Source organism: Phascolarctos cinereus, unplaced genomic scaffold, assembly GCF_003287225.1.
Source record: "Phascolarctos cinereus isolate Bilbo 61053 unplaced genomic scaffold, phaCin_HiC Scaffold_5;HRSCAF=322, whole genome shotgun sequence".
Classification (NCBI taxonomy): domain Eukaryota; kingdom Metazoa; phylum Chordata; class Mammalia; order Diprotodontia; family Phascolarctidae; genus Phascolarctos; species Phascolarctos cinereus.
In genome coordinates this window covers 454,990,965-455,018,169 of record NW_027555958.1, presented here as the reverse complement: position 1 = coordinate 455,018,169, position 27,205 = coordinate 454,990,965, and the positions used below count along the sequence as shown (strand labels likewise).

Sequence of the window (27,205 nt, the reverse complement as noted above, 5' to 3'; positions counted from 1 at the left end):
AAATCTCCCCCTCGGATGGGAGGAATTGGACTCTGAGGTCCCGACTCGGATTCCCTGGTCACCCACTCGTGGTTCCTCCTTGCTGTGATTAATCTGGGAGTCTGTTTGCTGGGTTCTTGTTCAACTGAGGTGGGCAGAGTAAGCGATGGAACTTAGGCCTCTGTGACCTCAGGAGGTCAATCCTTGTAAACCTCTTTGGCCGGCGGAATGGGGCCCCTGCCTGAGAGCCAGTCCAGCCGTGCCTGTTACCTACCCCCCTGGAGTAAAAGCGAAGAGCTTGTCCCCCAACTCCAGGCGTCTCATCAGTGGGGGATTTAGAGCACAGACCACTAGAGCGAGTTACAAGGGACCTTGAAACAGAGAGTGTGGAATGGAGAGGGGCCTTAGAAGGTAGGACATCAGAGCTAGAGGAAGCTGAGAACAGGGGATGTCAGGGCTGCGAGGGGCCTCAGGATAGGGGATGGCAGAGCTGGGAGGGGCCTTAGAACATTGTTAGGGTACAAGTAAGATAGATCATGGTCACCCCTTTCATTCTGTTGGTGTGGAGCCTGAGGCCCAGAGAAGGGGATCGGTTTGCTCATGTTTAGCCTCTTTGCCTGTGCGTCTCTGCTAGAATCCAGGTATTCGTGCCCCTTCTCCCCTTTCCCCATGGGACACCACGGTGGCCCCTACCATCAGTCAGTACCCATCCTGCAACAGGCACCTGCTGGCTGCTGGGCCTGCAGAGACGCCCCTGCTCTCGGGGAGTTTCCATTCTTTTGGGCCCACAGCTGACAGTCTGGCTGTACCCGAGGCCACTCTGTTTCTCTCCTCGTTTTCTGTTCGGGACCCAAATTGAACCAGGGAGCAGCAGGAGGAATTCTTTTCTGATGACATCAGCCACTGTTCTCCAGCCTGTCTTGGTGATTCCAGAAGTCCATGTTCCTTCCAGAGGGCCTGTGGTTTGAAGGGTCTCGAGGTGGGAAGGGCCCCTGCCTTTCCCAGAGCCCCGCCCAGTCTGCCTTTTCTCCTTCTCTTGGCCTTCTCCACCTGCTCCTCCTGAGACTCTTCCCTTCCCCTGGGGGCAGGTCTCCCCAAGTGTTTCCTGTTGGACCCTCTGAGAGGAGGCTGGAAACATGCAGCTTGCCACCCCCTAGGGCAGTGAAAGAGACATCTGTCTTCAGCATGGCGGGGGGGGGGGGGGGGGGGGGGGGGAGCGCCAAGGACTCCGGCCTCCCTGGCTGGTAAACAGCCTGCTTTGTCTCCGAGATATACAGTAGGTGGGGTTTGCGAGAGTGAGATAAATCACTAACCCGGGCTCATCCTTCCCCCCTGAGAGATGATTCCATTAGCATGAGTCTCAGCCAGCGGGCGGGAGTGGAGGGGGTCCTCCCACTGTTCTCTGCTCTGGCCGCAGCACAGCTGGCGTGTTTGGGGCCGGGCACCCAGCAGCAGTACTGTGACTGTTGTTTCCTACATAGTCGTGGTTAGCCAGAGGGCAGCCTCAGTTTATCCCCGGCCCCTCCCTCCCACTCTCCCCAACCTGCCATCTTGTCCGAAGTCCACTGGGGTCATCCTTCTCCCTGCTCTTCCAGGATATCTGGGGTGGAGATGGGAATACTGTCTTGCCCATTGCAGGAAGACTCCTCCACTCACTACTACTCACTGTGGACAAGCAGCATTGTTAGTATATATCCGCCAGACTGCAACCATTTATTAAGTGCCAGTCTACGGTACCAGCCACTAGGGATACCAAGTGGAACAGCCTCTACTCGCAAGGAGCTTACATGGGGGACAAGAATGTACATATTATGTATAAGTTCAATAAATATATGGGAGCTTGGGTGGAAGGGAGTTAGCAGCTGCAGGAGGATCAGGCAGGGTTTCATGCCAAGATGGTGCCAGTACTGCGTCTTAAAGGAAGCAAAAGCCCCTCTTAGGTGGATTTGAGGAGGGAGTGCCTTCCTGGATCGAGTGCCGGCCAATGCAAAGATCCAGAGGGAGGAGATGGAGTATTTATTGTGTGTGAGGACCGAGGAAAGGTCAGTTTGGTTGGATTTCAGGAGGCCGTGGGAGGGAGTAGCGTCCATTGAATCTGGAAAGATCCAGGAGTTTGGGGCCAAGTTGGGTAGGACTCCAAAAGCTAAGCACCGAGTTTCTACTTCATTGAAGAGGTGATGAGACGTACTACAGTTGGTTGAATAGGTCAGCGGTGTGGAGAATGGGCCTGAATGGAGAAAGGCAGGAGGCAGGGAGGCCAGTGAGGAGGCCATTGCCAAAATCGATGCTAGATTTAGACCTCCGAAGCCATCCAGTTCAATTTCCTTATTTTACAGAAGAAGGACCGAGGCGTTGGGTTCAAGGGACGTCCTTTCCCAACATAGACAGTTCCATCTAGCGCTCGTGACTCTATGAGATCAGGATCCTAGTTCTGAAGCTGGAAGAGCCCTCAGAGGCCATCCTGATTGGATAGGTGAGGGGCTGAGGCCAGAGGAGTGAGTGGTTTGTCAGGGCTGCACAGATAAGTGAAAGGGATGGGATTTGAGCTCAGGTCCTTGAGACACCAAAGCCCACAGTCCTGCTCTGAATCACTCAGTTCCTCACACGTCTCCTTTGAATGGTCCTACTCTGTGAGGGGCCTAGGCTTGTTCTCAATGGGTCGCTCGCTTCCTGGAGCCCGAGGAGATGAGCAAGCCCTCCTACCCAACTTAGACCTGTCTTAGCTGGAGATTTGAAAGAAAGCAAGGAAGAAGGGAAAGAAAGGAAGAAAAGAAAGAGGGAGAAGGAGAAATAGAGGGAGGAAGGGAGAGAAAGAAAGAAGAGAAGGGAAAGTTGTCATCTTTATCTGTGTGAAAGGTGCCCCATGACAGTCATGGGCTCTCAGATGTCTGTGTCTCTGTCTGTCTGTCTGACTCCTCCCCCGTGTGGGCCCTGGAGGCTGAGTCACAGGGAGGGTATTCAAAGCACTACGGGATTTGAAGGTAGACTAGGGTTGTGAGTGCGCGTCTTGTGTGTGGGCTAAGAGGGCTGTGCCTCTCGGGTGAACACCTCCACGCTATTCGTTCCTCACTTGCCCCTTTTGTAAAATGGGCCAGTGGGTCACTCTCCCTTGAGTGTCCCTGGATCTTTGAGAGTCATTTTTACCCAGCAGTCTTGGCAGGGCCCCCCGATGAGGACCGAGCCATGGAAGGGCCCCCAGAAGCCGCTTAGCTCAGCCTCTGCCATGTGCAGGGTCATCTTCCCCATCCGTGCTCTCTGCTCGCTCTTGGAGTGAGTGCATGTAATGTGAAGTATCTGACTTGTCAGGAATGCTGTGGCTCTATCCTCTTTCAAATACTTTGCTGCTTCACCCCCCAAGGCACCAAACCTCCTGTGTCTCATCTGTAAAATGGGTCTAATAATAGCGCCTCTCCCCTGCCTCCACTGGGTTGGGACAGGGACTCCATAAATGTCACCCTTCATTAATAGTCATTATTCGGGGAGGACTCTGCAGCGGTAGGCGATCAGAGGTCCCGCTTGGCCCCAGGACTCTCAAACAGGTCTGAATGATTCTGTTTGCTAATGGGCACCGCCTCCTGGCACGGACCAGCTCTCCAGGGCTTCCCTGGAGTCAGGCCAGCGGCCTGGGGAGCCGCTCTCCTCATTCCGCTCAGCCATCCCACCTGGCAGGGAGGCCCCCTCTGTGGGCAGAGCCCCTCCCCTGTCACCAGGCTCCTGCTCTGCCCAGTGGGGTCTGAGCACGTTCCCCTGCCAGCCCCTTCTTCCGTGTTGTGTCTGAGGGTCGGGGCCAGCCCGGCCCGCATGGACGCCTACCTGAGGATCGATCATTTGCAGGCCGAGGGCCTGCCTGGGTTATTTTGTCCAATTTCTATTGCCTTCTGACCTACATCATTCTTTATTTGCAAAGCCGTCCTCGCAGGCAGCGGTAATAAATCAATTAAAGACTCTGATGAATCGCTTAATGGCTGAGAAAATAACACTGAGGCCAACAGCTTGGGTCTCTCCAGCAGTACCAAAGGATGCTGGTTGACTCAGGGTGGAGAGACGAAACAGAGACTGTTAGCTCAATTAGGACAATTAGTGAGTGCGATTTAGGGGCTTAGCTGGCATCTGCTGCTGCTGCACCAAGGCGCGGCTTTGGTGACTGAGCAAACGTCTGAGAAATTGGGCTGCGGCCTGGGGTTTGGGCTGCCGCTCACCCCACCTGCTGCTGCTGCTGGGAGAGGAGCGGCGGAGCACCCCCTCGTCACACACGCAAGCGCGTGCGCACGCGCACACACACACACACACACACATACACACACACTGTCTCACTCACTGGCCCTTTTGTGCCAAGCATCACTTTCTCCCTAGGACCCAACAGTGTACTCCTCAGATGAGGGGTGGGAAAACTTCCCTGGGCTGTGTAAAAAGAGGCCAGGGAACCCCTCTGCCCCTGGGACGAAAGTCCATGCATACAGCTCTCCTCATTTCCAGGCTCATTCCCTGTAGATGCTAATGAGGAAATCCTTGTACTCTGTGGGTGGCTGGATTTTGTGGTTTCAGGAAGGTTGTAGCCCTGACCAGTGAATCCCAGGATTGCTTGAGATTATTCATGTAGTCTGTGTGCAGATAGGGAAACTAAGGCCCAGCCAGATGCCTCGGAGGACCTTCAAATGGGTAAATAAATGGATGCAGAGTGGATGGAAGCCCATCTTGTTTCAAAGTGAGGGGGATGGAGGAGATGGACCTAAGGCCCCCTTTGTGACCCTGCACTTAGGTGGGGGCTAGGCTTGGTTTAATTCTTCAGGTCTAAGATTTCGTATTCGAGGATTCATCTCTGTTCTCTGGGCCTATGGTGTGGCTCCACTTTTGTGCCCCTCTCAAACATAAACTAGGCAGCTTGCAGTTTGCCAGAGTGGACGGGGGAGGTGGGGGGGGGTCCCAGGTGGCCACGAGCCTTCCTTCCAGCAAAGTGGCAGCTACCGCAAGGCCTGGGGGGCAGTGGCCATTTCCCCAGTGGGACGTGTTTGAGGTCAGTCAGAAGCTCCTTGAGGACTGACTGGGTGCACCCTCTTACATGACCAGCTAATGGCTGTCATGACCCTACAATAAACTCCCTCTCTCTCTCTCTCTCTCTCTCTCTCTCTCTCTCTCTCTCTCTCTCTCTCTCTCTCTCTCTTTCTCTCTCTCTTCCTCTCTTCCTTCCTCTCTTCCTCTCTTCCTCTCTTCCTCTCTCCTCTCTCTCTCTCTCTCTCTCTCTCTCTCTCTCTCTCTCTCTCTCTCTCTCTCTCTCTCTCTCTCTCTTCCTCTCCCTCTCTTCTTTCCTCCCCCCAGGAAAAACACCAACTGTATAAGGAGTGTGCTACTCTTTATCAAGAAGGAGGGTGGTGGGCCGCAGTGGTGCACAATATCCCTTAATCTCTTTTTCACAGGGGCATGTGCAAGAGGGTTTGCCCACGCACGCCCTGTGTGCGGCAGGCAGGCTGCATGGAGGGTGTTTGTGCATGGAGGTGAGCCGATCCTGGCTGAGATCAGCCTTACACACAGGCATTCCACCCGGCAACGCCCCCTGAAAGGGAGCCAGGGCTTGGAAGGGGCTTAGGAGGCCACACAGGGTTAATGGGCCATGGGCCCCCAGACCGTCCCCTTTGCCACTTTCTAAGAGACCTTTTATCTTCATGTTCACACACGTACACATACACAGTCACATACTTACACACACACACACACACCCTCCAAGAAAGATATCTATTCAGCCAACACCAGGCTCCTACACAAGGCCCTGCCCCCAAGGGGCTATGACACTTCCTTCCTCTCTGGGCCTCGGTTTCTTCATCTGTAAAACACTGGGGTTTGGGTAGCTCGTCTCTCAGGCCCTTTGAGCTCTACATGTGATTCTCTCATCCAGTGACACGTAGCTACGAGTAGACCCAGCGGACCATTTAGCGTTTAAGGTTTCCAAAGCACTTTTCAGATATTCTCTCCCTTGACCATGGCATCCTCATCTTGGGGTGGCAGAGTGAAGAAGGGCACTACCCATCACCTTGACCTGAGTTCAAATCCCACCTTGGCTACTTGCTAGCTGTGTGACCCTAGTCCAGTCATCTGACGTCTGTGTATTCCATGGGGCCCAGAGAAAAGAGTGGAATTCTCTGGGGCTCCCACAGCCTGGTGTTTGGCTTCAGTCCCCTGTCTCTGGACCAGCCACACGTGTCTGTCTCCTTCCTCCCCAGCTCAGCAGTTCTCTCCGGCCTGGGTGGCAAAGAGAGGAGGTCGGGGCTCGTTAACCAAGTCCAGAGAAAGGATTGATCAGAGCTTAACCAGTTAAGTTAGCACCTTCTACGTGCCACAATCCCAGACCCTGGAGACGCGAAGACAGATGAACTGATTCCTGGAATATCTGGGTCCTTTAGTCACTTAATTTCTAATTCCAAACAGCTGGAGCCATTCAGAGCTTCACCTGGATTTTTACAGATGTGTTTGTGAGGCAGAATGAAGAGAGAGAGCGCAATTGATTTAATTCTCCCTCTGTTACTGGCATACTCCCTGGTCAAGCCTGTTGACCACTGCTGGACAGGGATGGGCCAGAATCCTGCGTGCAGGTCCCCCCTGTGTGCCTGAGGAGTGGAGGAATAAACAGGCCTTGTGACAGCCGAGACCACAGTCACCAAGAAAAGGTTTGTGTTAAACCTGTGTGGCGGGAGTTAGTCTTGGGCTGTCTTTCCGTCTGCCATCCTTAGCGGTGCCCCCTACAGCCCTTGCTTCCTTTCATTACTGAGATAATTCGTGATTCCATCCTGTGAGAACGTATCTGATCCCTCCCAGAGTCTGTGGCCGCTGTCAGCATGCATCCCGGTACAATGAGGGGGTTGGCCCAGACCGCCTCTGGGGTTCCTTCCAGGCCTGGAAGTGTGAGCCTGGGATCTCTTATCCAAGGGACCCCCTAGATCGCACATTCTAAGAGCTTAAAGCGTGGCTTTAGCCTGGGCTTCGAAGAATGGGTCAACAAATATTGGGGTTTGATCAGAGTCTGTGCAGAGCATTGCAGTCCAGTCCAGTTCAGTGGGGCAGCATTTGAGATTTTCCCCATTCCTGACCTTAATTAGCTAGCCAGGTGGCTTGGTAGATAGAACATGCCACCTGGAGTCTTCAGATAGTCGTGTGACCCTGGACAAGTCATTGACCCTCACTTCCTTCGTCGGTCAAATGAGGCTAATAATAGTTCTGTCCTCCAGTGTTGTGAAGATTAAATGTGACATTATTTGTAACACACTTTGCTAAAAGCGCTAATTAAATGTTACTGTGTTTATTCTTGTTCTTTTCAAATGACCCTCTTGTCTCTTGGAGGGCTTCACCTTGTACTACCATACATCTTACATATCGAATGCATATCACCGAATGAATGAGTCAGAGTATGCATTGATCCGTCATTCCATACATTGATGTGGGTTAGCCCTGGGCCAGGGATCCCAGGAACTAGGTTACCGCTAACTCTTGGTGTGAATATGACCATGTCATGTTTTCCCTGGACCGAGGTTAAAATGGAGGGAGGGGTTGTTTTCTAGTTCTTGGTACCACAGAAGGGCTGCTGGGAAGAGGAGACCTTGCTTTCTGGCCACAGCCACGCCTTTTTTGTAATTATCGTCCTTTCTGTTTGTGTTGGTGCATCTAAGGCGTCCCCCCGAGTTTCTGAGGAGTTAAATTCTGTTCTGTTCACCCACCGTGATTTGTTGATCAATTTCCCAGTCAATGGGCATTTATATTATTTCCTGGTTTTTGTTCCTATAAATATTTGGTAGACATGAGACTGCCTTGGGATATGCCTAGCATCCAATGAGATAATATTTGTGAAAGCATTTAGGATAGTGCCTGTCATACAGTAGGCACAAGATAAATGCCTATTCTCTTCCCATCCCCTAGGAATAGGACCTCTGGTTCCAAGGGTGGGGTCATTTCAGTCCTTGTCTTAGCTTCATTCCACGATGGATGGATGAACAAACTCAGAACTCCCCCAGCATTGGAGGCCCCCCCTCTTTTCTCATCCTGTGGCAATTTGCTGAGTGCGAGGTAAAATCTCACGTTTGCTCTGATCTGTTTCTCTTCTCTTTAGTGATTCAGAGCAGTCTTGCATATGGCTGGTAATAGTTAGTTTTTCATTTAAAAAGCTTTTCTTCCCCATCCTTTGGCTTCTTATCATGCATATTGGTGTCAGTTTCCTGTTTATCTTTGATGGGGGCCCTTGTCATAGATGTTTGGTGCAAAGACTTTCTCCTGCTAGATGCCGGAGCTGCAGGGGGTGGGCACACCCCCCAACCCCCTTGCTGCGGAATGGTTCTTAATGATTCTGTCCCCAGGATTGTGGCCTCTTTGTAACTACTGCTCTAGGGCCCAGCAGAACAGGCTGAAACAGGGTGCCCCCTTCTCATTGCGGTATGTTCTTTCCTGTACTCTTGAAGCAAATCTCCCTTCTTCCTCTACTGTTTTCCCCAGGATCAGGTGAGCGAGGAAGAGTTTGACCTTGGAGATCACCCCGTCTAGCCTCCTCGTTTTATCAGAGAAAAAGGCCTTGCACCAAGTTTCAAAGAGTTATTTATTAAGTAGAAATGCTGATGTTTGAACCCAGGTCCTTCTACCACAAAGCGACATGCCTTCTGCTGGGCCTCTCTGGCTGGCTCTATCATTTTTCTCGGATTCTTCCCTTCTGCTGAGATTTGATGGGATCATAGGATGGAAAGAAGCACCTTAATTTTACAGAGGGGGAAACTGAGGCCCAGACAGGAGAAAGTGAATTGCCTGAGATTACAAAGAGAATAATGACAAGGTTGGAATCCCAGCTACAAAAAAGTGTTCTGGCTACAGAAATCTAGGGGTCTTAGAGCCTTTCTCAGGCAGAGGGCAAATGGGCTTTTCTCCAGCTCTCAGAAGTGGAATTCCTTGGCCCACAATGTGCACTCTCCTCCCTAACATGTTCTTTCTCTGTCTCGGGGATCTCTTTATTTTCTCTCTCTCTCTCTCTCTCTCTCTCTCTCTCTCTCTCTCTCTCACACACACACACACACACACACACACACACACACACACACACACACACCCCTCTGGGCCTCAGCTCACATGGCCTGTGCCAGCTTTGATGTTGAATTCTGGGCTGCTGGTAGCTTCTCATGTGGGACCAGGGTGTTACAAGCCAAAACCTGAGTGTTTGGGGTGGGGCAAGAGGAGGAGGTGGCAGGGGAGCCCAGTGACACTTGGCAGCCTCCTAAGTTATGCCAGAGAGGTTGGCCGGGCCAGGTTCCTCTTCTCTGGCTCAGGCTTCCCAGAGGCATATGAGGGAAGACGGCATTGAGGGCGGGGTCTGCCGTGGTTTGCCGGTGGGAGTGGTCTAGTGTTCCCTTGGGAGCCTTGCAAAACAAGAGTGGGTGGGTGGGTTGGGCTGGATAACTTTGAACTTGAAGGAGCCCGCTCCCTGTCCCTCCCAGTCCCTCTGTCCTGGTCTTAAAAGGAGGAGACTTAAAAGGTCATCACCCACTTTTGTACCAAGGCTGGTTCTTGGCAACAGAGCTTGTGGGGGTCAAAGTTAGGGGCTTAACTGGAGACAATTCAGCCATTAATAGTAATAATAGCAACAGCAGCTATCAGAGGAAACCTGGTTTAGAGCCTAGAAAACTAGCCTCAAAGTCAGAGAGTCCTAAGTCTGACAAATACTGGCTGGATGACCCTGAACAAGTCTTTTAACCTGTTTGTCCCTCGGGCATCTCCATAAAATACCATAAAAATACAAAGAAGGTGAGGTAACTTGCTTTGGAAAAAAAGAGTTTCTTTATGAGTTCATTGGACAAATGAAGTGATGCTCCAGTCCAAAAAAAACCCTGTTATTTATTTATCTGGTGGTTTACAAATTTTGTATCCTTGCTACCAGCATCATTACCTCCATTTTACAGATGAGGAAACTGAGGCTAAGGTCAAGTGACTTACCCAGAATCATACAGCTAATGATGGCCATCCCACTCTGTGTTCTTAACTTTGCTTTGGACTGGGGGGATGAACCAAGTTGAGATAAACACGTTCCTGCCCTCACGAAGCTTACAGTCTGGTCATGGTTGTTAGTAGTTTGGGAAGGAAGATGAGCCCCACACATGTGAGGTCATTAGTATAGAGAATGTCCCAGATGAGGAACATCCCTCCACCAGTGTGGGTTGGCCCCTTCTCCGCATGGGCACACCTAGTGCCAGAATTGTTGTAAGGGTCAAACGAGATGATGTTGGTAAAGTGCTTAGCCCAGTGCCTGGCACGGAGTAGCTGTTATGTAAATCCTTATTCCCTTTCCCCCTTGTCATCTTCATTATTATGTACTAAGTAATTAAATAATTCTACCCTAAAGGGCTCCAGTGTAGATCAGGTAAAGTGGCCGCTATGTGTTGGTCACTGGAATACAAAAACAAAGGAAGCCATTCTTCTCCGGGAATTCACACCCTAAATAAACTACAAGTATGCAGATAGGTGTCAACAGATAAATGCCAGGTATCTTGGGGTGGGTGGCTGGGGACCAGAAAGGCTTCCTGATGGGGCTTCAGCTGCATCTTGAGGAAGGAGAGGGAGGCCATGAGGTGGACACGAGTCCGGGGTGCATTCCAGGCTTGGAGATGGCCTGGGTAGAGGTGCAGAGAGGGGAGGCAGTGCTGTGTTGGGGAGTGGGGGAGCATCACAAAGAGTCACACCCCTAAATGAATGTTTGATGATCCTGTGGGAGGTACAAAAAGAGCAGAGGTGGAGGGGCAGGCTTCTTGTCACTTCATTCAGAGATCAGCGATGCTTCCTTGGGGCGCCATTTTGTTCTGTCTTCAAAAGATGGGCAGGAATCCAGGCAGAAGAGGCTGGGAGGAGTAGAGACCAGGCTGGGTGGATGGGAGCTTGTCCAAAGGAGAGTTGGACCAGACCATCATTGACCTGAAGGACTGTGGAGTCAGAGGCTTGAGGCTGACCCCAACCCAGGTTGTAAAGGACCTCAGTTGACATCTAGTCTTTGCTTCCAGATGCTGGAAGCCTCCTTTGCTCCATACAGTTTTGCGATGTGTAATAACAGGGCATCACATCCCATGATGCCTAGGGGCTCCTCCAGATCTGTGATAGGACCCTGTTTGCTTTCCCTCCAAAAATGTGAATAAATACTCTGAGGAACCTGCGTCAGATGCTAAGCCTGGACTGGCCAGCAAGCCAAGGGGGTTGGAAAGGGGCTGTGATCACCCCAGGTACAGTGTAGAGACCTCGTGTGTATAAGTCTGAACCAGACTTCCATTTGTCCATGACATCACCTTTAGTATTTCCCTAGGTGTAGACAGCCCACATTTACATAGTGCCTGAGGTTTAGACAGAACTTTTCTCATCGGTAATGCTAGCTGGTGGATGTGGAATTGAATAAGGTTATATCCCCATTTTAGAGATGAGGAAGCTGAAGGCCAGGAGCTGGTCAAATGAAAAAGTGATCCATTGCTGTCACCCGACCTGAGTCAGTGCTAACTATCCCATGTAGGCGTTAGGAGCCCGTGCCCGTGTCTGTAGATTGAGCACAAACACTTGAATTAGCGGAGGAGAGGACTTTGCTGGGAATCACTTGGGAGTGTTGGTCATGATTGAATTAGCTGTGGGATGTCCCCCTCCTGCTGTGCCCAGCTCACCACCTGTACAGAAAGCTTGGGTTTGATACGAGCCCAGCGTATCGACACTGCCCAGTCGCTGGTCTCCGGGCCCACTGACTGAGCCAGATGGGCAGTCCTCATCTCCTCATTCAGCTGGCATTAAATTAGCATCCTGAGAATTTGTGTATTTGCTAGGTAATTTGGGGGGAGATTTTTGGCTAAACATCTCTGACCTACCACCCTTCACCCCAGCCCCTTCTCCAGTCCCTTGGAAGGTATGAATGAGCACAACTAGGGGGGAGGTCGGGGGCCCTTGGCCAGAGAGAGGGCATGCCAGGCCGAGGAAGCAGCTCAGACCGAAAGGCGGGTGGATGCCAGCATATTTGTGTGACACTGACCTCCCCCTGGGAGAGGCCAGCTCCCTCTCTCCTTAGAGACAGACTCCTGACCCTGCATGGAAGGCTTCTTTATTTAGAAGGAAGAGAAGAAAGTAAACACATGCTCTGTAGGCGGGGAAACAGCCATTCTAGGGAGACGTGTCTTTTTCTCCCAATTCCATCTTGTGCTAGACATTGATGTGCATGGTACCCCACTGGAATGTCTGTCCTTACCAGCCAGGCCCTCGTGAAGAGGCCTCTCTGCCGGCCAGACAAGGTTGCATTTCATTGGCCCTGTTGAGAACATTATAACCTTGGGTTCCTGTGGCGCTCTTGAGTTTCCAGAGCGCTTCATGGTGTATTATCTGCAGGAGGGAGAAGGCCATCATGGCCTTGTGGTCCATTCCAGACTCTGGGATGGAACTGGGCAGCCTGTTAGCAAAGCAGAAGGAATCTGAGGTCCCCGAGGCATCACATCCCATCTCTGCCCCCTCTGGGACCTCTGTCTACCTCTTCTGTACAATGGGGCACGACAGCACTCCTGGGCCTGTGGTGAGGGCCAAATGAGATAACTTAGGTAAAGCACTATAATAGTGGGCTGGGCACTGGTCTGGAGTCAGACAGAGCTGGGTTCGAATCCTGGGTGGCCACTTACTGCCTGAGTGGTGTTGGTTAGCTCAAGTCGCCTCTCCTGCCTGGGCGGTCTCCAGGCTCCTTCCACCCCAGTGTCCAGGGTTTGGCGTGCTATCAGATCTCGGGGCCGGAGTCACGTGGCCCATATCCAGGCGCTTGGCATTGACTTTTTTTCAGGATTCCTCAGGGAATCAGTGGCCAAACGGCCCTTGGGTTTGAAGCTCGCTTCTGTCACCTAGTACATATATGACCTTGGGAGAGTCATGTAAACACCATGGACATCAGATTCTTTTCTTAGCAAGTGGAAAGGATTGGACAGGGTCATCCCAAATGTTCCTCCCACCTCTGACATTTGCTGCCTGTGTGAGTCTGAGCAGATCTCACCTCCCCAGGCCTAGACCGGAAGGTCTTTGAGGTCACTTAAATCTAGAACTATAATACTGTGGCTTGGGTTCCAATCCCACCACTTTCACTCTCCACCTGAAAGGAAATACAGCAGGGCATCTCACTTGAAAGTCCCATTGAGAGCCTATGTCTGAACAAGGTGGCTCCTCTGTGGCCTGTCAGACAGGTGATGTGGACTTTCTCCCTCCCAAGGCCTCCCATTTCACTTGTGGGTAGTTCTACCCACTTAGAAGTTTCTCCTTGTGTCAAGCCCCCGTTGGCCTCTCTGAGGCTCCCTGCCCCCCGCCCCCTCTGGGGCCCAACAGAACGAGGGGAATCCCTCTTCCAGGGGCCGTCCCTTCAGACGCTTGAAGGTGGTCCTCACAGTAGCCACTGCTGAGGGACTCCTCAGTCCCAGCAGGGTTACCTGAATTGCTAGGCGTCACCAAGCCGCAGCTAGCCAGCCTGAACACTGGCTCCTCCTCCCTCTTTCTCCTTTCCTGCCCCATGCCCAGCCTGGTGAGCAGAAGTGACCGAGATGCCCTCATTCCCACCTCCCCGAGCTTCCCGCCCCTTCTGGGCCAGTGCTTTGTAATATAGAAATATAGACTATTTCTTCTGCTTTATTCATTCAACAAAGGTTGACTGCCCAGCCTACGGGGGAATGCAAGGATAAAGAGGTCCGTCCTCAGACCCTTCTTCCTCTCCCAGCATAAGCAGCGCAGTGCTAATAATATCCAGTGGTTGGTGGAGTTCTTTTAAGATAACATTTTGCACATGTTACTTAATTTGATCCATCCAGTAACCCTAGGCAATATCCCCATTTTACAGATGAGTAAGATGGGGCACAGAAATTAAGCGCCTTGCCCAGAATCAGAGCTGGTGAGTCCCTGAGGCAGATTTGAATTCAGGTCTTCCTGACTCCAAACCCAGTGCTCCCTCCAGCTACCTGGCTGCCTCATGGCTCCAGGGCGCAGAACTGCTTGGGTTGGGGGAGATAGAGATCCTAGCGCTATCATTTGCCTAGTCACTTTGTGTCTGTGGACCCTGCCATCAATCACAGGAGTGAGTGGCAGACCCAGGATTTGAACCCAGGATCTTTGACTCTGATCCAGCCATCTTTGCACTGCCCTATGCTTTCGTCATCTTCTGAATGAGAGGGTTGGACTCAGTGACCTCTGAGATCTCTCGGCCTCACGCAAGCTCCTTCTAGCTGGGCCTCAGTTTAAAATGAAGGAATTGGGCTCACTAAACGTTAGGGCTTAGGTTCCTCCCTAAAAATAAACCTGTGTCCCACACAAACAAAGCATGAGTCCGGTTCCAGGGCTCCTGGATTCTGGACGGCCCAGGCTTGTGCTGCCTCTGCCACCGGCAGGCAGCTGCTGCTCCCGTCCTGTGGCCATGTGGCCTTCCGGCGGCAGAGCTTGGCACCCTAGGACGCAAAGCCTGCCTGTGAGCTTCAGAATGGAGCATCCTTCCTTCCCTCCCTCACCCCAACACTTGTGGGGCTGCCAGCCCCTTTGGAAGAAGGCTCAGACCTCATGAAACAAGGCAGTTGAGGCTCTCCCACCAGCAGTTCATCCATCTTGGCTTAAAGACCACCCCTGAGTTCCCCCCATCAAGGCAGCCCGTTCCACTTTGGCGTGGCACTCAAAGTTGTTTGTTCTCCACGTCCAGCTCAAATGGGCCTATTTGCAAACACCCCTCACGTACACTCCCACTTTGCTGCCACTTCTGCATCTTGGGACCAAGCAGAGTAGGGCTTGTCTTTCTGACATGACAGCCTTTCAAGGGCTCAGAGGTGGTCATCGGTACTGGTTTGCTGACCTCTCAAACCCTGCTAGATAAACCCTTTCTCAGCCTCGGAATCTCACGTCCCTGCTGATCCCGGAGATTGTTTATGTCAGAAGCAGGATTTGACCCCCAGGCTGCTCCCTCCATGATCTCGAACCCACTTCCTACCAGAATCTGGGGCTTCCATAGAATGCTGGGAGTTATGGGAAAGGGCTGGAGAAAGCCGACCTCCTGGGAGGCTCACAGTGGAGCGTTCTCTCACTGAGAACAGGGAGCCTCTTCTCCCCATCCTGCCCCTGCTTGGCAGACTCCACGGCTTCTCTGCCTTCCCCCACTCCCACTCCCCATACACACGCAGACACACATTTTAAAGTCCTCCGCTCCCTGCCAAGACGTAATTATTAGTAATAAATTACATGAAGGAGCATTTTCACAGAAGCCGCGACCACAAACAAACAAAGCAAACAGGCCCGGCTCCTCTGGCTGCCTGCTAATGGGTACCATTGGCGCTCCCCACTCCCCTCCATCCCCACCCCAGGCCGCCTGTCAGCAGAGCTCAGCTCCAGTATGGACAGGGGCCTGAGGCCTTGCTGCCAACCCCTGTGGCCAGTGCTGGGCTGGAGAGGGAGGGCGGTTCAGCAGCGTTACCATGTTAGGGAGCCTTTGTGAGGGTGCCCTGGAAAGAGCCTGGGGGCTGGGGATCAGGGGACCTAGATTTAAGCAGTGGCTTTTCTCTCAGCCTTGTTCATGGGACTTTGGACAAGGCCCTTCGCCTTTCTGTGTCCAAGCATGGGTTGGTATAAAACATGAGCAGTGGCCTCAGTAGTTTCTATTTTGATTCTATGTTCTAAGGTCCCTCCCAGCCCTTACATCCTCTGTTCTAAGGGCCCTCCTACCTCTGACATCCTCTGTTCTAAGAGCCCCAACCCCCCCAGCTCTGACATCCTCTGTTCTAAGCTCCCTTCCAGCCCTAACATCCTCTGCTCCAGTTTCCAACATTTATACATCCTAAGGTCGCACCCAACTCTTTCCAGTTTCTGTGTAACACCTGTGTGTCAAGACAGGGATATCTCTGGGGCATTTGAACATTTTGTTCCTTTTCTTTCATAGAGAGAATGGTTTTTTAAGTTCTTGATTAGAGATTGGTCTCTTCCTGTGACTAATATGACAGATGCTATGTGGCTATGAAAGGACAGAGAAGTGGTGCGCGCGTGTGTGTGTGTGTGTGTCTAGAAAGAGAAGACTTAAACCCTAGGAGTTAGAGAACCCAAATGATCAGATATCAATTACAGCCTTTCTGTGTGTGATCCCCCTGGCCTGTGCACAGGGTGTCCCAAAAGTCTTTTTGCAGCTTTAAGCTTAAAATTATTCTAAGACTTTAGTACATACATTGGTAGGAAAATGGTCAGTGTAGTCTCTGCCCTCAGAGTGCTTATGGTATCATATCCACCATTCTAAGGAAATGAGGAAAGCACCATTCTAAGAAACCTGGGTTCAGACTCCTGCTCTGACATGTATGACTGGGTAGGGCACTTCACACCTCTAAAACGCAGTATTATCTCGTATGAAGTGGTGATGGTTTCTTAAAGGGAGCACCCAGCCTAGTCTCTAGGTGAAGTGTTGCATTGAACTGAGTCACGATGCATTCTAGGAGGGTGGGCATGGCGTTGCCCCCTCCATCCCCCCTCACCCCAGCAGTCCCAGATTCTGGTTTCTAACCTTGCCCTCTCTCTTTTTGTCTTCACAGAGTGCAGCTGCGGCCCCAAGCCCTGTGCTGGGCAACATCCCTCCCAACGATGGTATGCCTGGGGGCCCCATCCCTCCGGGCTTCTTTCAGGTAGGCCTGAGCCTTCGAGCATCTCCCTTCCTTCCCTGGACCAAGCAGCTGTGGAGTGTGGAAGGCGGGCTGGGTGGGGTTTTGTGGCTAGCTCAGTTTGCCATGGTCTAAATACTGTTGATGTGACACTTGGTTCAAATTCTCTTACCTTCCTATTGCTTCCTACCCACCCACTCCCCCACCGCCCCCCAAAAAAATTTTTTTTTAATTAAATTCCCTGCCATTTCAGTGTATCCTCACTGCTGAGTTGGCTTTTTCCTGATAAGTTGGCTTAGAATTTTGATTGGTTTAGCTCCCTTTGTGTGCTGGGTATCATTTCCCTTGGAGTTAATGTGAACCATTTTCACTAAGGTGGATGTTGTACGTCTTTTGGCATTTTCTTTTTCGTTGTCGTCACCTTCTGGTTTTCCTGGCCCAAGCAAACAGCCCAATATAAACAGCTGGGTGCTGGCAGGGTTGGGGCCTGAAATCTTTTCCCTCTGGTTAACCACTCAATTTTTTCCAACTGTAATCACAGAAAGTGTTTGACAAACAGTTGCTGAGGCTCTCAGCCACAGGCAGAAACAGTCTTCGCCTGGGTCGGGGGCCCTGGGTCTTGTTGACAGTGCCTTTATTGGGATTTCTTAGAGGGATTTTTCTCATCACCGTGTTCCTATTTTGATCTGGAGGGCTCTCTCCCCTCCCCATCCTCTTTCTTCTCTTTTCTCTTGCCTCCACCCAGAGTAATCAGTCCATTTGCAGGCACAACAACACGGGCTCTAAGAGCTACTAATGGGTAGGGCCGTAACGAGCCATCCTCAGATGGACATTTCAAAGATTCATGAAATGTAGCGTGTCTTTAATTTCCCTGAGAGATCTTGGGGCTCTGGGTCTGGGAGGGTGAGCCGTTAACCATGGGAAGTCTCTGGACACTTAAACTGTGTCCCTGAATGCTTCCCGTGGCACTCACTTGTCGAGAGAGATGGTTTTGTTGCTTCCCTGCCAAATTTCAGCTCTAGCAGGTGGTCTTTAGCAACACTGGGCTAGGATTCGTCTTTCTGCCCAAGTTTGGCCATTGTTAGGGCCACGTTTGGGCTCCTCCCGATCCTCTCCTGTTTGAAGTACCAGAATTCTTTTCCTCATCTCACCTCTCAGCTGCCTCCAGCCAAGGTCAGTTGATAGGTGGTCAGGGACCATACTGCACTTGCCCAGCTTACCTGTCCCTCCCTGCCCATTTCCCACAGCTACCACCTCCTTTCCAACGCTGTCCCTGGTCCCCACTCCTCCCCCATCCCCTAAACCCTTTCTCATAGCACTTTTCATTTCTTAGAATTCATGTTGCCCTTTCTTATGGACCTACACCTCTGATCTGTCCCTGATGGATTATCAGCTGTTTGAAGGCAGAGACTGCATCTTGTTCGGTCTGCCATCTCTCCTTTAGCCTGGATGGTGGATCAGTGTTTCTTTCATGAGACCTAATGCTGTTCTCAAGAGAAGAGGAAAGGCGTTTAGCCCAGAATTTCTTCATCTTTTGTATGTTCTGGTCCCCTTGAGTTGTCTGGTGGAATCCAGGGACCCCTTTTCAGAACTGTGCTTTTAAATGTATAAAATAAAATATGTAGGAGTATGAAGGAAACCAATTTTATTGAAATACAGTTATTAAAATATCATTTTGAAACCTGACCCCAGATTAGGAATCCCTAACTAAAGATTGTAGAGATTGGGATTGGCAGTGGGGTGGGGGGAACCTCATACAACCCCCTTATCTTTATAGAGGAGAAAACTGGCTCTGAAGGTGGTGGCATCTTGAACTGTGTGTCCAGTAGATGTCTTAAACTCAACATGTCTAAAACTGAACTCATTATCTTTACTTCAAATGCTCCCGGCTTCCAAACTTCCCCATTACTGTAGAGGGCAACACCATCCCACAGTCCCTCAGGCTCCCAACATAGGATGACTCTTCACTGTCTCTCACTCAGTTTCGAAGCTGTAGCCAAGGCCTGTGGGTCTCACCTGTGCACCATCTCCTGTCAGTTTCACCTGTGGACCATCTCCTGTCAGTTTCACCTGTGTGCCATCTCTTGTCAGTTTCACCTGTGTGCCATCTCCTGTCAGTCTTACTGTGCAGTATCTCGTCAGTTTCACCTGTGTACCATCTCTTGTCAGTTTCACCTGCCCAGCATCTCTTGCCAATTTCACTTCTATACATTTGTTCTCAACTTCACCTCTATTACTTCTCTCCTCTTACCTTGCCCCCATCCTGGTACAGACCCTCAGCACCTCATGCCTCAGTTACTGCAGTAGCTGCTGGTGGGTCTCCCCACTCCAGTCCATCCTCCACTCAAAGTGATTTTCCTAAAGCCTGGAGCTCACCATGTCATCCCCCCTACTCAGTAAACTATGGTGTCATCCTCTTATCCACCAAGAGCAAAGATAATCATGAAAAGCCTTTCATAACACAGCCCTCCCTTCTCCTTCCATTCTTCCTATACACATAAACCCATAGGTCCTCTGATCCATTGACACTGAAAATGATACTCCATCTCTTGGCTCTGGGTATTTTCTCAGTCTGTTCCCTGTGCTTAGAACATGCTCCTTCCTCATCACCTCCTAGTACCTTCCTTGGCTTCCTTTTAACTCCCACCTTTTACAGGAAACCTTCCCCAACCCCTGTTAATTCCAGTGCCTCTGTTAATTATTTCCTATTTATCCTATATACGGCTTATTTGTACATATTTGTTTGCTAGTTGTCTCCCCTATTTAATTGTAAGCTCCTTGAGAGCAGAGACTATATTTTGCCTCTTTTTGTATCCTCAGTACTTAGCACAGTGCCCAGCACAGAGTAGGTGGTTAATAAATGCTTATTGACTAACTGAAGTGACTTTTCCAAGATCACACAAGCAGAAGAACTGGGTGAGATTTGAACCCAGTGCTCTTTCTGCCACACTATATTAAAGAATCCAACTGGACAAATGTTGGGGGTGTGGCCAACACCAGCATTTTTTTCTGTGTTAGGCACTGGGGATACAAATACAAAAATGGGATGGCCCTTGCCCTCAAGGAGCTTACATTCTGAAACAGGGAATCAGAAAGGTATAGTCATGTCATGGTCTTTGCAGAGGAGGGAAGAACGACTCCTTGTAGGAGATGGGACTCATTTTACAGATGAGGAAACTGAGGCTGAGAGGGATAGAGGGACTTGCCCAGTGTCACATATATAATACTCCAGAGAGGCTCAAATCTGGGTCGTCTGACGCCCAGTCAGTTTGTCTTTTTGAGTTATTACATGAGGTGCCTGTTTGAGGCTGGAGTCCCCTCAGGGCTGGGAAGGGAAAGGCCATTGTCTGTTGTCAAATGGAGGTTGACAAGGCTGTTTCCTGAAGGTGTCCGTGTCATAATAGGCATATTAGACCTTGGCTGTTCACCCTAAAACAAGCTCATCTTTTAGCGAGCGCTTCTGAGAGTTAAAACGGAAGCAGATACTATCTCAACTTTTATCTGCTGCTAACAATTCCCACTCTCCCCCTCCTGGCTCTGGTGACATTCTCTCCCAGGGGCTTTACACCATTCTTAGCTGCAGCTGGGTGCAGGCTGGCTGGATTTGGCCGGCCTTCTCGAGATCGGGACCATCTCCCCTCCCCCCAACCACGAGCTGTGGATGGAGCAGGGTCCCCTCTGGGCTTTCACCAGCTAAGGCTCTGTGACCTTTGGGAGATCCCTTGGGGAAGGTCAGAGCAGCTGTCCCCACCACCCCATTGCTCCCCTTGTCTAACCCCCAGCCCCAGGAGCACCTAGAATCTTCTTGGGCTGAGCCAGAGACTCAAGTTGGAAATGTCTTCTCTTCATCCACTCCTCTGGGGTGTGTCGTTTACCCAAATAATGATCACTATAATAGTTAATAATCTTAAAGCCCTGGAAAGTTTACAGAACATTTTGCTTCTCATAACATGAAGGACGAAGTCATGGGAGTCCCTGGACCATAGAACTTTGAATTGCAAAAGGCCTTAGAGATAAACAGATGGATCCCATGATCTTACTGATCAGTCAGCAGGCATTTACTGAGCAACTACTGTATACTGGGCACTGAGAGGCCAAAGCAATGGAGTGAAACAATCCCTCCTTGCAGGCAGCCTTTTCCCAGCATCATAGAATGCAGCCTGTCCTATCTAACTCTCATCCACGTCTGGCTCATTTGTGTTTCCTGTGACTGGCACAGCACTTGGCATATAGTAAGTGCTTAATAAATGCTTCTTCAGAGTTCGTGTGTTAGAGTTTGCAGCCTGCTCACATCTACCATAGTTCACTCCCTCACTTTGCAGAGACAGAAACTGAGATCCCAAAAAGGCGTGTCATTTATCAGACCTCGCTCAGGCAGTCGGGAACAGAGGCAAAAGGTGCATGCCTGTTGGAAGTGATAGTGAGAATTCCACTGGACTAAATGGTGGCCTGCCATGATCCCCTGTGATTTTCACATTCTGTAATTCTGCAATTCTTGGCTACAGTTAAATATGGTTTCAAACCCTTTTGCTCTTCATGACAACTTTGTGAAATATCCCCTACCTTTTTTGTTCTCCACATTTTACAGATGAGGAAACTGAGGCTCAGAGAAAGGCTTAAATTGTCCCAACAGTGCACAGCCAGAAAGCATGAGATTCTGGACTGGACCCAGCTCTTTGTCAGGGAGGGCTTTCTTTATATGCATCCATGTACCTTTGTACCTTATTTGAGCACATAGGTGCTGGAAAGATGTGTGAGTGTCCCTCCCAGCCCTGACATTCCCTGTTCTAAGGCCCCTCCCAGCTCTGACATCCCCTGTTCTAAGGCCCCTCCCAGCTCTGACCTTTCCTGTTCTAAGACTCCTCCCAGCCCTGACACTCCCTGTCCTAAGGCCCCTCCCAACCCTGACATTCCCTGTTCTCAGGCCCCTCCAATCTCTGACATCCCCATTCTATGTTCTTAGGATAATCGATTTAGAGCTAAAGAGACCTTAGAGCCCAGTTTAGTCAAGTTCCAGGTCATGTTGTGTTTAGTGGGACACCGGGGCTCCAGTTACCTGGCACATGGCAGATATGACGGGCAGTGGTATGAAATACCTTTTAGACAGATTCGGGATAGAGCTGGGGGTTAGGAGCAAGGTAGTGGTGAATGGTGGTACCACGGACAGAAGTCAGGAAAAAAGGAAGCCCATGAGCGGGCTCGGTTTTAGGCATGTTGAGGTACCAGGGGGACATCCACATAGAGAGGGCCTGACTTACAGCAGGCAGCTGTAGATATGGATCTGGAGCTCAGAGAGAGCTTGAGAGCTTGAGAGCACACACTTGGGACACCATAAGACAGGGCCTTGTAGGATCCCTCACAACAGAGGTGTCCTTGGAGGGGCTGGGGACCTAGCCAGCACTCAAGCAAGTGTGTTGGTATGAAGGAGAGACTGCAGAAGGAGGCAGGGGGTACCTGCGTCGAGCAGCAGGTGTACAGGATGACAAGCAGGGCGTTGTTGACTGCTGTGTGGGAGGAGTGGAAACCAAGCCACAGGAGATTTTAGGTGCTAAGAAAGTGGAAGAAGCTTACGTTTTAGGAATCTCTCCGAGCCTTTAGCAGTCAGGGGGAAGAGAGGGATGGGCCAGGAGCAGATGGAGTAGCAAGGTCAAGGAAATGAGCTTTTTTTTTTTTTTTTTTTTTTTTTACATTGGGCATGATGGGGCAGCCTGTGGAAAGGAGCCATATGCTTGAGTCAGACAGACAGACAGACAGACAGAGCCAAAGAGACCGAGAGGGACATGTTAGCCAGAGTAAGCCTCTGGAAGAGACAGGAGAGGAATGGGATCATGGGCAGAGAGAGAAGAATTAGCCCTAGGGAAGGAAAGGGGAATGTGTGGTGGAGGGGGAGGTGTTTGGGGGATGGACGGGTGCTCATAGGCCAGATGTCTCATCTTTTCTATCGAGTAAGAAGCTAGGTTGTCTGCTACAAGTGTTCTAGCGAATGTCATGAGCAGGAAAAGGACAGTGACTGAAGAATCATGGGATCATAACTGGAAAGGTTATTGACTCAAGCCCCTTCATTTTATAGAGGAGAGAGCTCAGGCCCAAGAGGTCACACAGGCCCTCAATGATCAGTCTTTTCAGGCCCACGAGACAGTGGCCTATAGCGGAAAGAAGGCTGTGTGGGTGGGCAGAAGACCTGCAGCTGACTCCCAGCTTAGCCACCAAGTAGCCAGGCAGTCCTGGGACATTGAGCTAACACCTCTGGGCCTCGGTGTGGATGAGATGTCTATGACCTTATGATTTATTCAGCATCTACCGTGTGCCGAGGACCACACTGGGGGTACAGAGACAAAAAAACAGAAGCAGTAGCTGCCCCCAGGGAGCTCACATTCTAATAGGGGGAGGCAACATATTCTCTCTATATATATACATGTATATATGTATGTATGTATGTTTGTATGCATACACAGAATTGAAGATGGTATAGTTTGTGGCAGTGGCCCTGGAGAGGACCAGAAAGGCAGAGCATGAGCTAGCTGTCTGGAGCACACACACACACACACACACACACACACAAAATCTCTCTCTCCCTCTCCCCACTCTTCTTCCCCATATGTCTCTGTCTCTGTCTCTCTCTCTTCCTCTCCCTCTCTCCTTCCCTTCTCTTCTCCCCCATTTGTCAGTGTCTACCTCCCTCTCCCCACACCCCACCTTTCCCTGTCTTTACCCAGTCCTCCTTGGGTCCCACTGCAAGGCTCCATACAGGATATAGTGAGACAATCCAAGATCCAAAGAATTAACCCACAAGGATGGGAAATAGAAATTCACTGGACTTGGGGATCACGAATCCTTGGAGAGAGCGGCAGCTGCTCCAGCCTCTGCGGCCCCTCCCCCAGGCCCCAGCCAGCTCTGGCTCCCCTCCTCCAAGACTGACAGACGGTCTGGTTCACCCCCTCTGAGAAAGGATTACGGTGTGGGCTGGGCTCTCCAACTGCTGGGCTGTGTGCCAGAGTCAAGGGGGAGGCGTGGTGGAGCCCCTCCCGGCCTGTTCCAACATCTCTCCGAGATCTAACCTCTTTCTCTTTCCAGAAGCTGGGAGGTGGGCCAGAATTTCCCTCCATGGTCCAGGATATGGCCACTGAAGGTAGTCAAGGTTTGGTGAGATAGAGACTTGAGTCCCCTGGACAGCTAGCCTCAGCTTCCTCTCTTGTAAATTGAGTGTTAGATTCCTTTCCACCTCTGACGCTGGGTGATTCTGTCTCTCTCCACCTTTGCTGCCTTTTCCGTGTCCCCAGCATCTTCAAGAAAGTGTCTCAGACTCAGGAAGAATGAGGCTTTTCTCCCCTTCTGAACCATCCGTAGCAAAGGTCACAAGGCACCAGCCTTATCTTTGTCTCTCCAGCGGCAGACGGACCCATTCTCCTATTCTCAGCCTTGGACAAAAGGCTCCCAGCCAAGGGACTATGAAGCTGGGGCCCCCCTCTCTCTCCTTTCCCCCTCCCTTCTGAACAGTTGGGGCTTCAGTACCTAGTGATGGGGAGGTTGCTATTGGGGGGAGCATTAAAGGGGAGAAGGAGGAGAGAGAGAGAGAATGAACGTGGGTTTGTTTCCGTGTCTCTGTGTGTGCACGGGTGTGTGTGCTAGCCTGCTCTCCAAACTCCAATGAGTGGCCTCTGAATGACAAGCAGCCGTGAGGCCAGGAAGCCTCTCCCTCTGCCTGTTGCTGAGCACGATGGGCAGCCGTGGTTCTGTAGCCCGCGGGGCTGGGTGCGTGTGTTTCCTGACAGAGCTCCCGGCTGGGCCCATCGGTGTGACAATGCTGCCCCCTAACGCACAGAGACCTTGGCACTAGAAGCCTGGCAGCTGGGGGCTCTGAAGAGCCAGTCAGCCCTCCTCCCCCGACCTGTGGCTCCCTGACAGGCTTTGTGTATAGAAGAGACAGAAAAGCTGCTGATCCAAAGGAGGGCCGGGTTTGGAGTCCAAGGAGGGGTGTTGGAGCTTTCTACTGCCTGACCGTGCTCCCGGCCTCATTTATAGTGTCCCATTATATAAAATAAAGATATTTGGTCACAGGCCTCTGAGTCCCTTCCAGCCCAAGAGCCATGGTCCAATGGCCTGAGTTCAAATCCTGAACCTACCACTTAATGTCTGTGTGATATGGGGCAGGGTATTCTGCCTTCCTTAGCCTCAGTTTCCTCATTTGTAAAATGAAGGGACCAAGTGAAGTACCCTCTTGGGTCCCTTCTGCTCTAAATCCTCAATTCTCTGTGCGGCAGAGGGGGATTAGATGTGTTCACTCCTAATGCCTTCTCTCCATCCCCCATGCCCCTCTTCTGCTTTTTTTTTTCTTTTGGTGAGGCAGTTGGGGTTAAGTATCTTGCCCAGAGTCACACAGCTAGTGAATGTTATGTGTGTGAGGCCAGATTTGAACTCAGGTTCTCCTGACTCCAGGGCCGGTGCTCTATCCACTGTGCCACCTAGCTGCCCCCATCCCCCTCTTATTTAAAAAAATATATACAGAACTGTATATCTCTCCCTTTAGCTTCACACCTCTGGGGCATCTTCAAAATGAGGTTTTAGGGAAAGGAAGTTCAATCAATCAGTCATTCAATTAACATTTATTAAGCATCTGCTGTGTTCCAGGCCCAAAGGCCTAGGCTGGCCTACAGGTCAACTTGGCAGCATGACCCTGGGTAAATCAATCCTTTTGCTTTTCTGAGCCTCAGTTTCCTCATCTGGAAAACCTGGGGCTGTAGCCCCAGCTAAGGCTCTGCTCAGGAGGGCATCCGTCTAGGTCTTTTCCACGAGCATCTGACATGCTGGTTCTCTGTGAAACAAGGCGTTGGGGGAGGCAAATCCTTCAGCTGCTGCTTGAAGAAAGAATTGGAGGGGCAAGAGGGGAGAACATTTCCAACAGAGTCCCATTACAAGCTGGCGCCTCCCCAGACCCGGACATCCTGTGGGCTTGGATGGCTTCGCTGTGCTGAGTGAGGGTGGGCCGCCAGGTGCTGGCTTCCCTCCCCCTCCCAGCCAGCCCCAAGCTCAGGGCCTGAGCCCAGGCAGCCTCTCTCTGCCACCTTCCCCCTCCTGGAGAAGGCTCCTCCTGCTCCCCACACTCCTGGTACTCTCTCCCTGTTCCGTATTCCTCCTTTGCCATTCTGGAACCTCAGGAATCTTCTCTCCTCCCTAAATCTGTTAACAAGCATTTATTAAGCCCCTACTGTGTCCCAGGCACTGGGGATGCAGAGAAAGGCCAGACACAGGCCTTGCCTTCACATTCAGTTGAGGAGGGTTAGCATGAATTGTTTTGAAGCTTTCTTTCTCTCCTTCTCTCCCCTCCCTTGCATTCCCCCTAAGGGATTTGGGGGGGAGGGGAGGAGAAATCCTAAGTCATTTGGTTCTGGGAGGTACTCTGTCTTAAAGGAAGCAGCCAGAAAGCCAATCTTGGCCCTGGTGTCCCTAGTGAAGGACGGTGGAAGCCTGCAGGGATGAGGGGGCTTGCTCAGGGTCACACAGGGAGAGTAGCAGGGCCAGAGTTCATCCCCGTGTCTTGGGACGTCAAAGCCCAGAGTTGTGTTTCCAAGCACTGTACTGAAGCAGCCCAGGTATCTCTTCCACCCCAGAGTTCTGATCTTAGGAGGCTCCCCTTTGAAACGGGACACTGTGGGGCTCTGGACAAGAGGGCCTCCAATGGCGAGCGGAGGCGGTGATTTCTATGCCAAGTTGTCTTGTAGGAGGTCCACTAGGACCACAGGGCACACAGTATATTATGGGGGTAGAGGGGATTCTGCGTGGAATCTCCTCTGCTTAGTCATTCAGCATTCTCTGAGAGCCCACCTAGGATCGGTCCTGAGGACGTGCCCTGAATCATCGTCCTCGTCTGGCTCCCAAATGTCTTTCCAGCCTCATTTCCCGTGCTTTCTTTGCTGTCCAGCTGGTGTGCAAGATCCCTGGGCCCTTGCATGGGTGGTCCCCCTGTCGGGGATGGTCTTCCTCACCCCCACTTCAGAATCTCAGCTCGGGGGAGAAGAGAAGGGAATGAGCCCCTACTGTGTACCGAGCAGTGTGCTAATGAGAGCTTTACAGATGTCATCTCATTTGGGGAGTGGGTGGGGGGGAGGGGGTGTACACACACGAGTGTGTGCCCTGGAGCAGTCTGGGAGAAAGTGGGATGGAATCTGGGCCTTTGCAGGTGGCCAGAATTTGGCAGAGTAAGAGAATGTGTGAAAGAGAACAGCCCTACCTTAACTCTTGCATTTTTCTATGGAAATCTTACCCTCGACTTCAGCTGGACTAGATTGTTTCCTTCCCTGGATTCTTTTTTTTTTTTCAATCAAAAAACTTTTGTCCAAGAAAATAGAGCCAGGGGTCAATTCTTCCTTCCCTCTGAAAGGGGTTGAGCTTGGAGCTCCTGTCCTCCCATCCATGGGATTGAGTCTACAGGCCTGGATTCTAGAGTCAGACATAGACTGTCCCAGCTAGAAAGGACTTTGGACATCATTATGACCAGTCTGGATCAAGGAATAGGCATCAGAGGTGGGCTTTGAACCCAGGTCTTTAAAAGCTCTCAGGCTCTTTGCATGAGACCTTGTTCAGGGCTAAGCTTCCCAAGGCCCAAAGGACCC

General features: G+C 51.1%; 1 protein-coding gene across 3 annotated transcripts in view; it reads left to right on the top strand.

The window, feature by feature from the left end:
• SSBP3 (single stranded DNA binding protein 3) overlaps positions 1 to 27,205 on the top strand; it is a 165,323-nt gene that overhangs the window by 104,123 nt on the left and 33,995 nt on the right. For all 3 annotated transcript variants that reach the window (XM_020987836.2, XM_020987834.2, XM_020987835.2), the window contains exon 5: positions 16,530 to 16,619. In XM_020987836.2, coding sequence (XP_020843495.1) covers positions 16,530 to 16,619 — 90 coding nt within the window. The remainder of the gene's footprint in view (positions 1 to 16,529; positions 16,620 to 27,205) is intronic.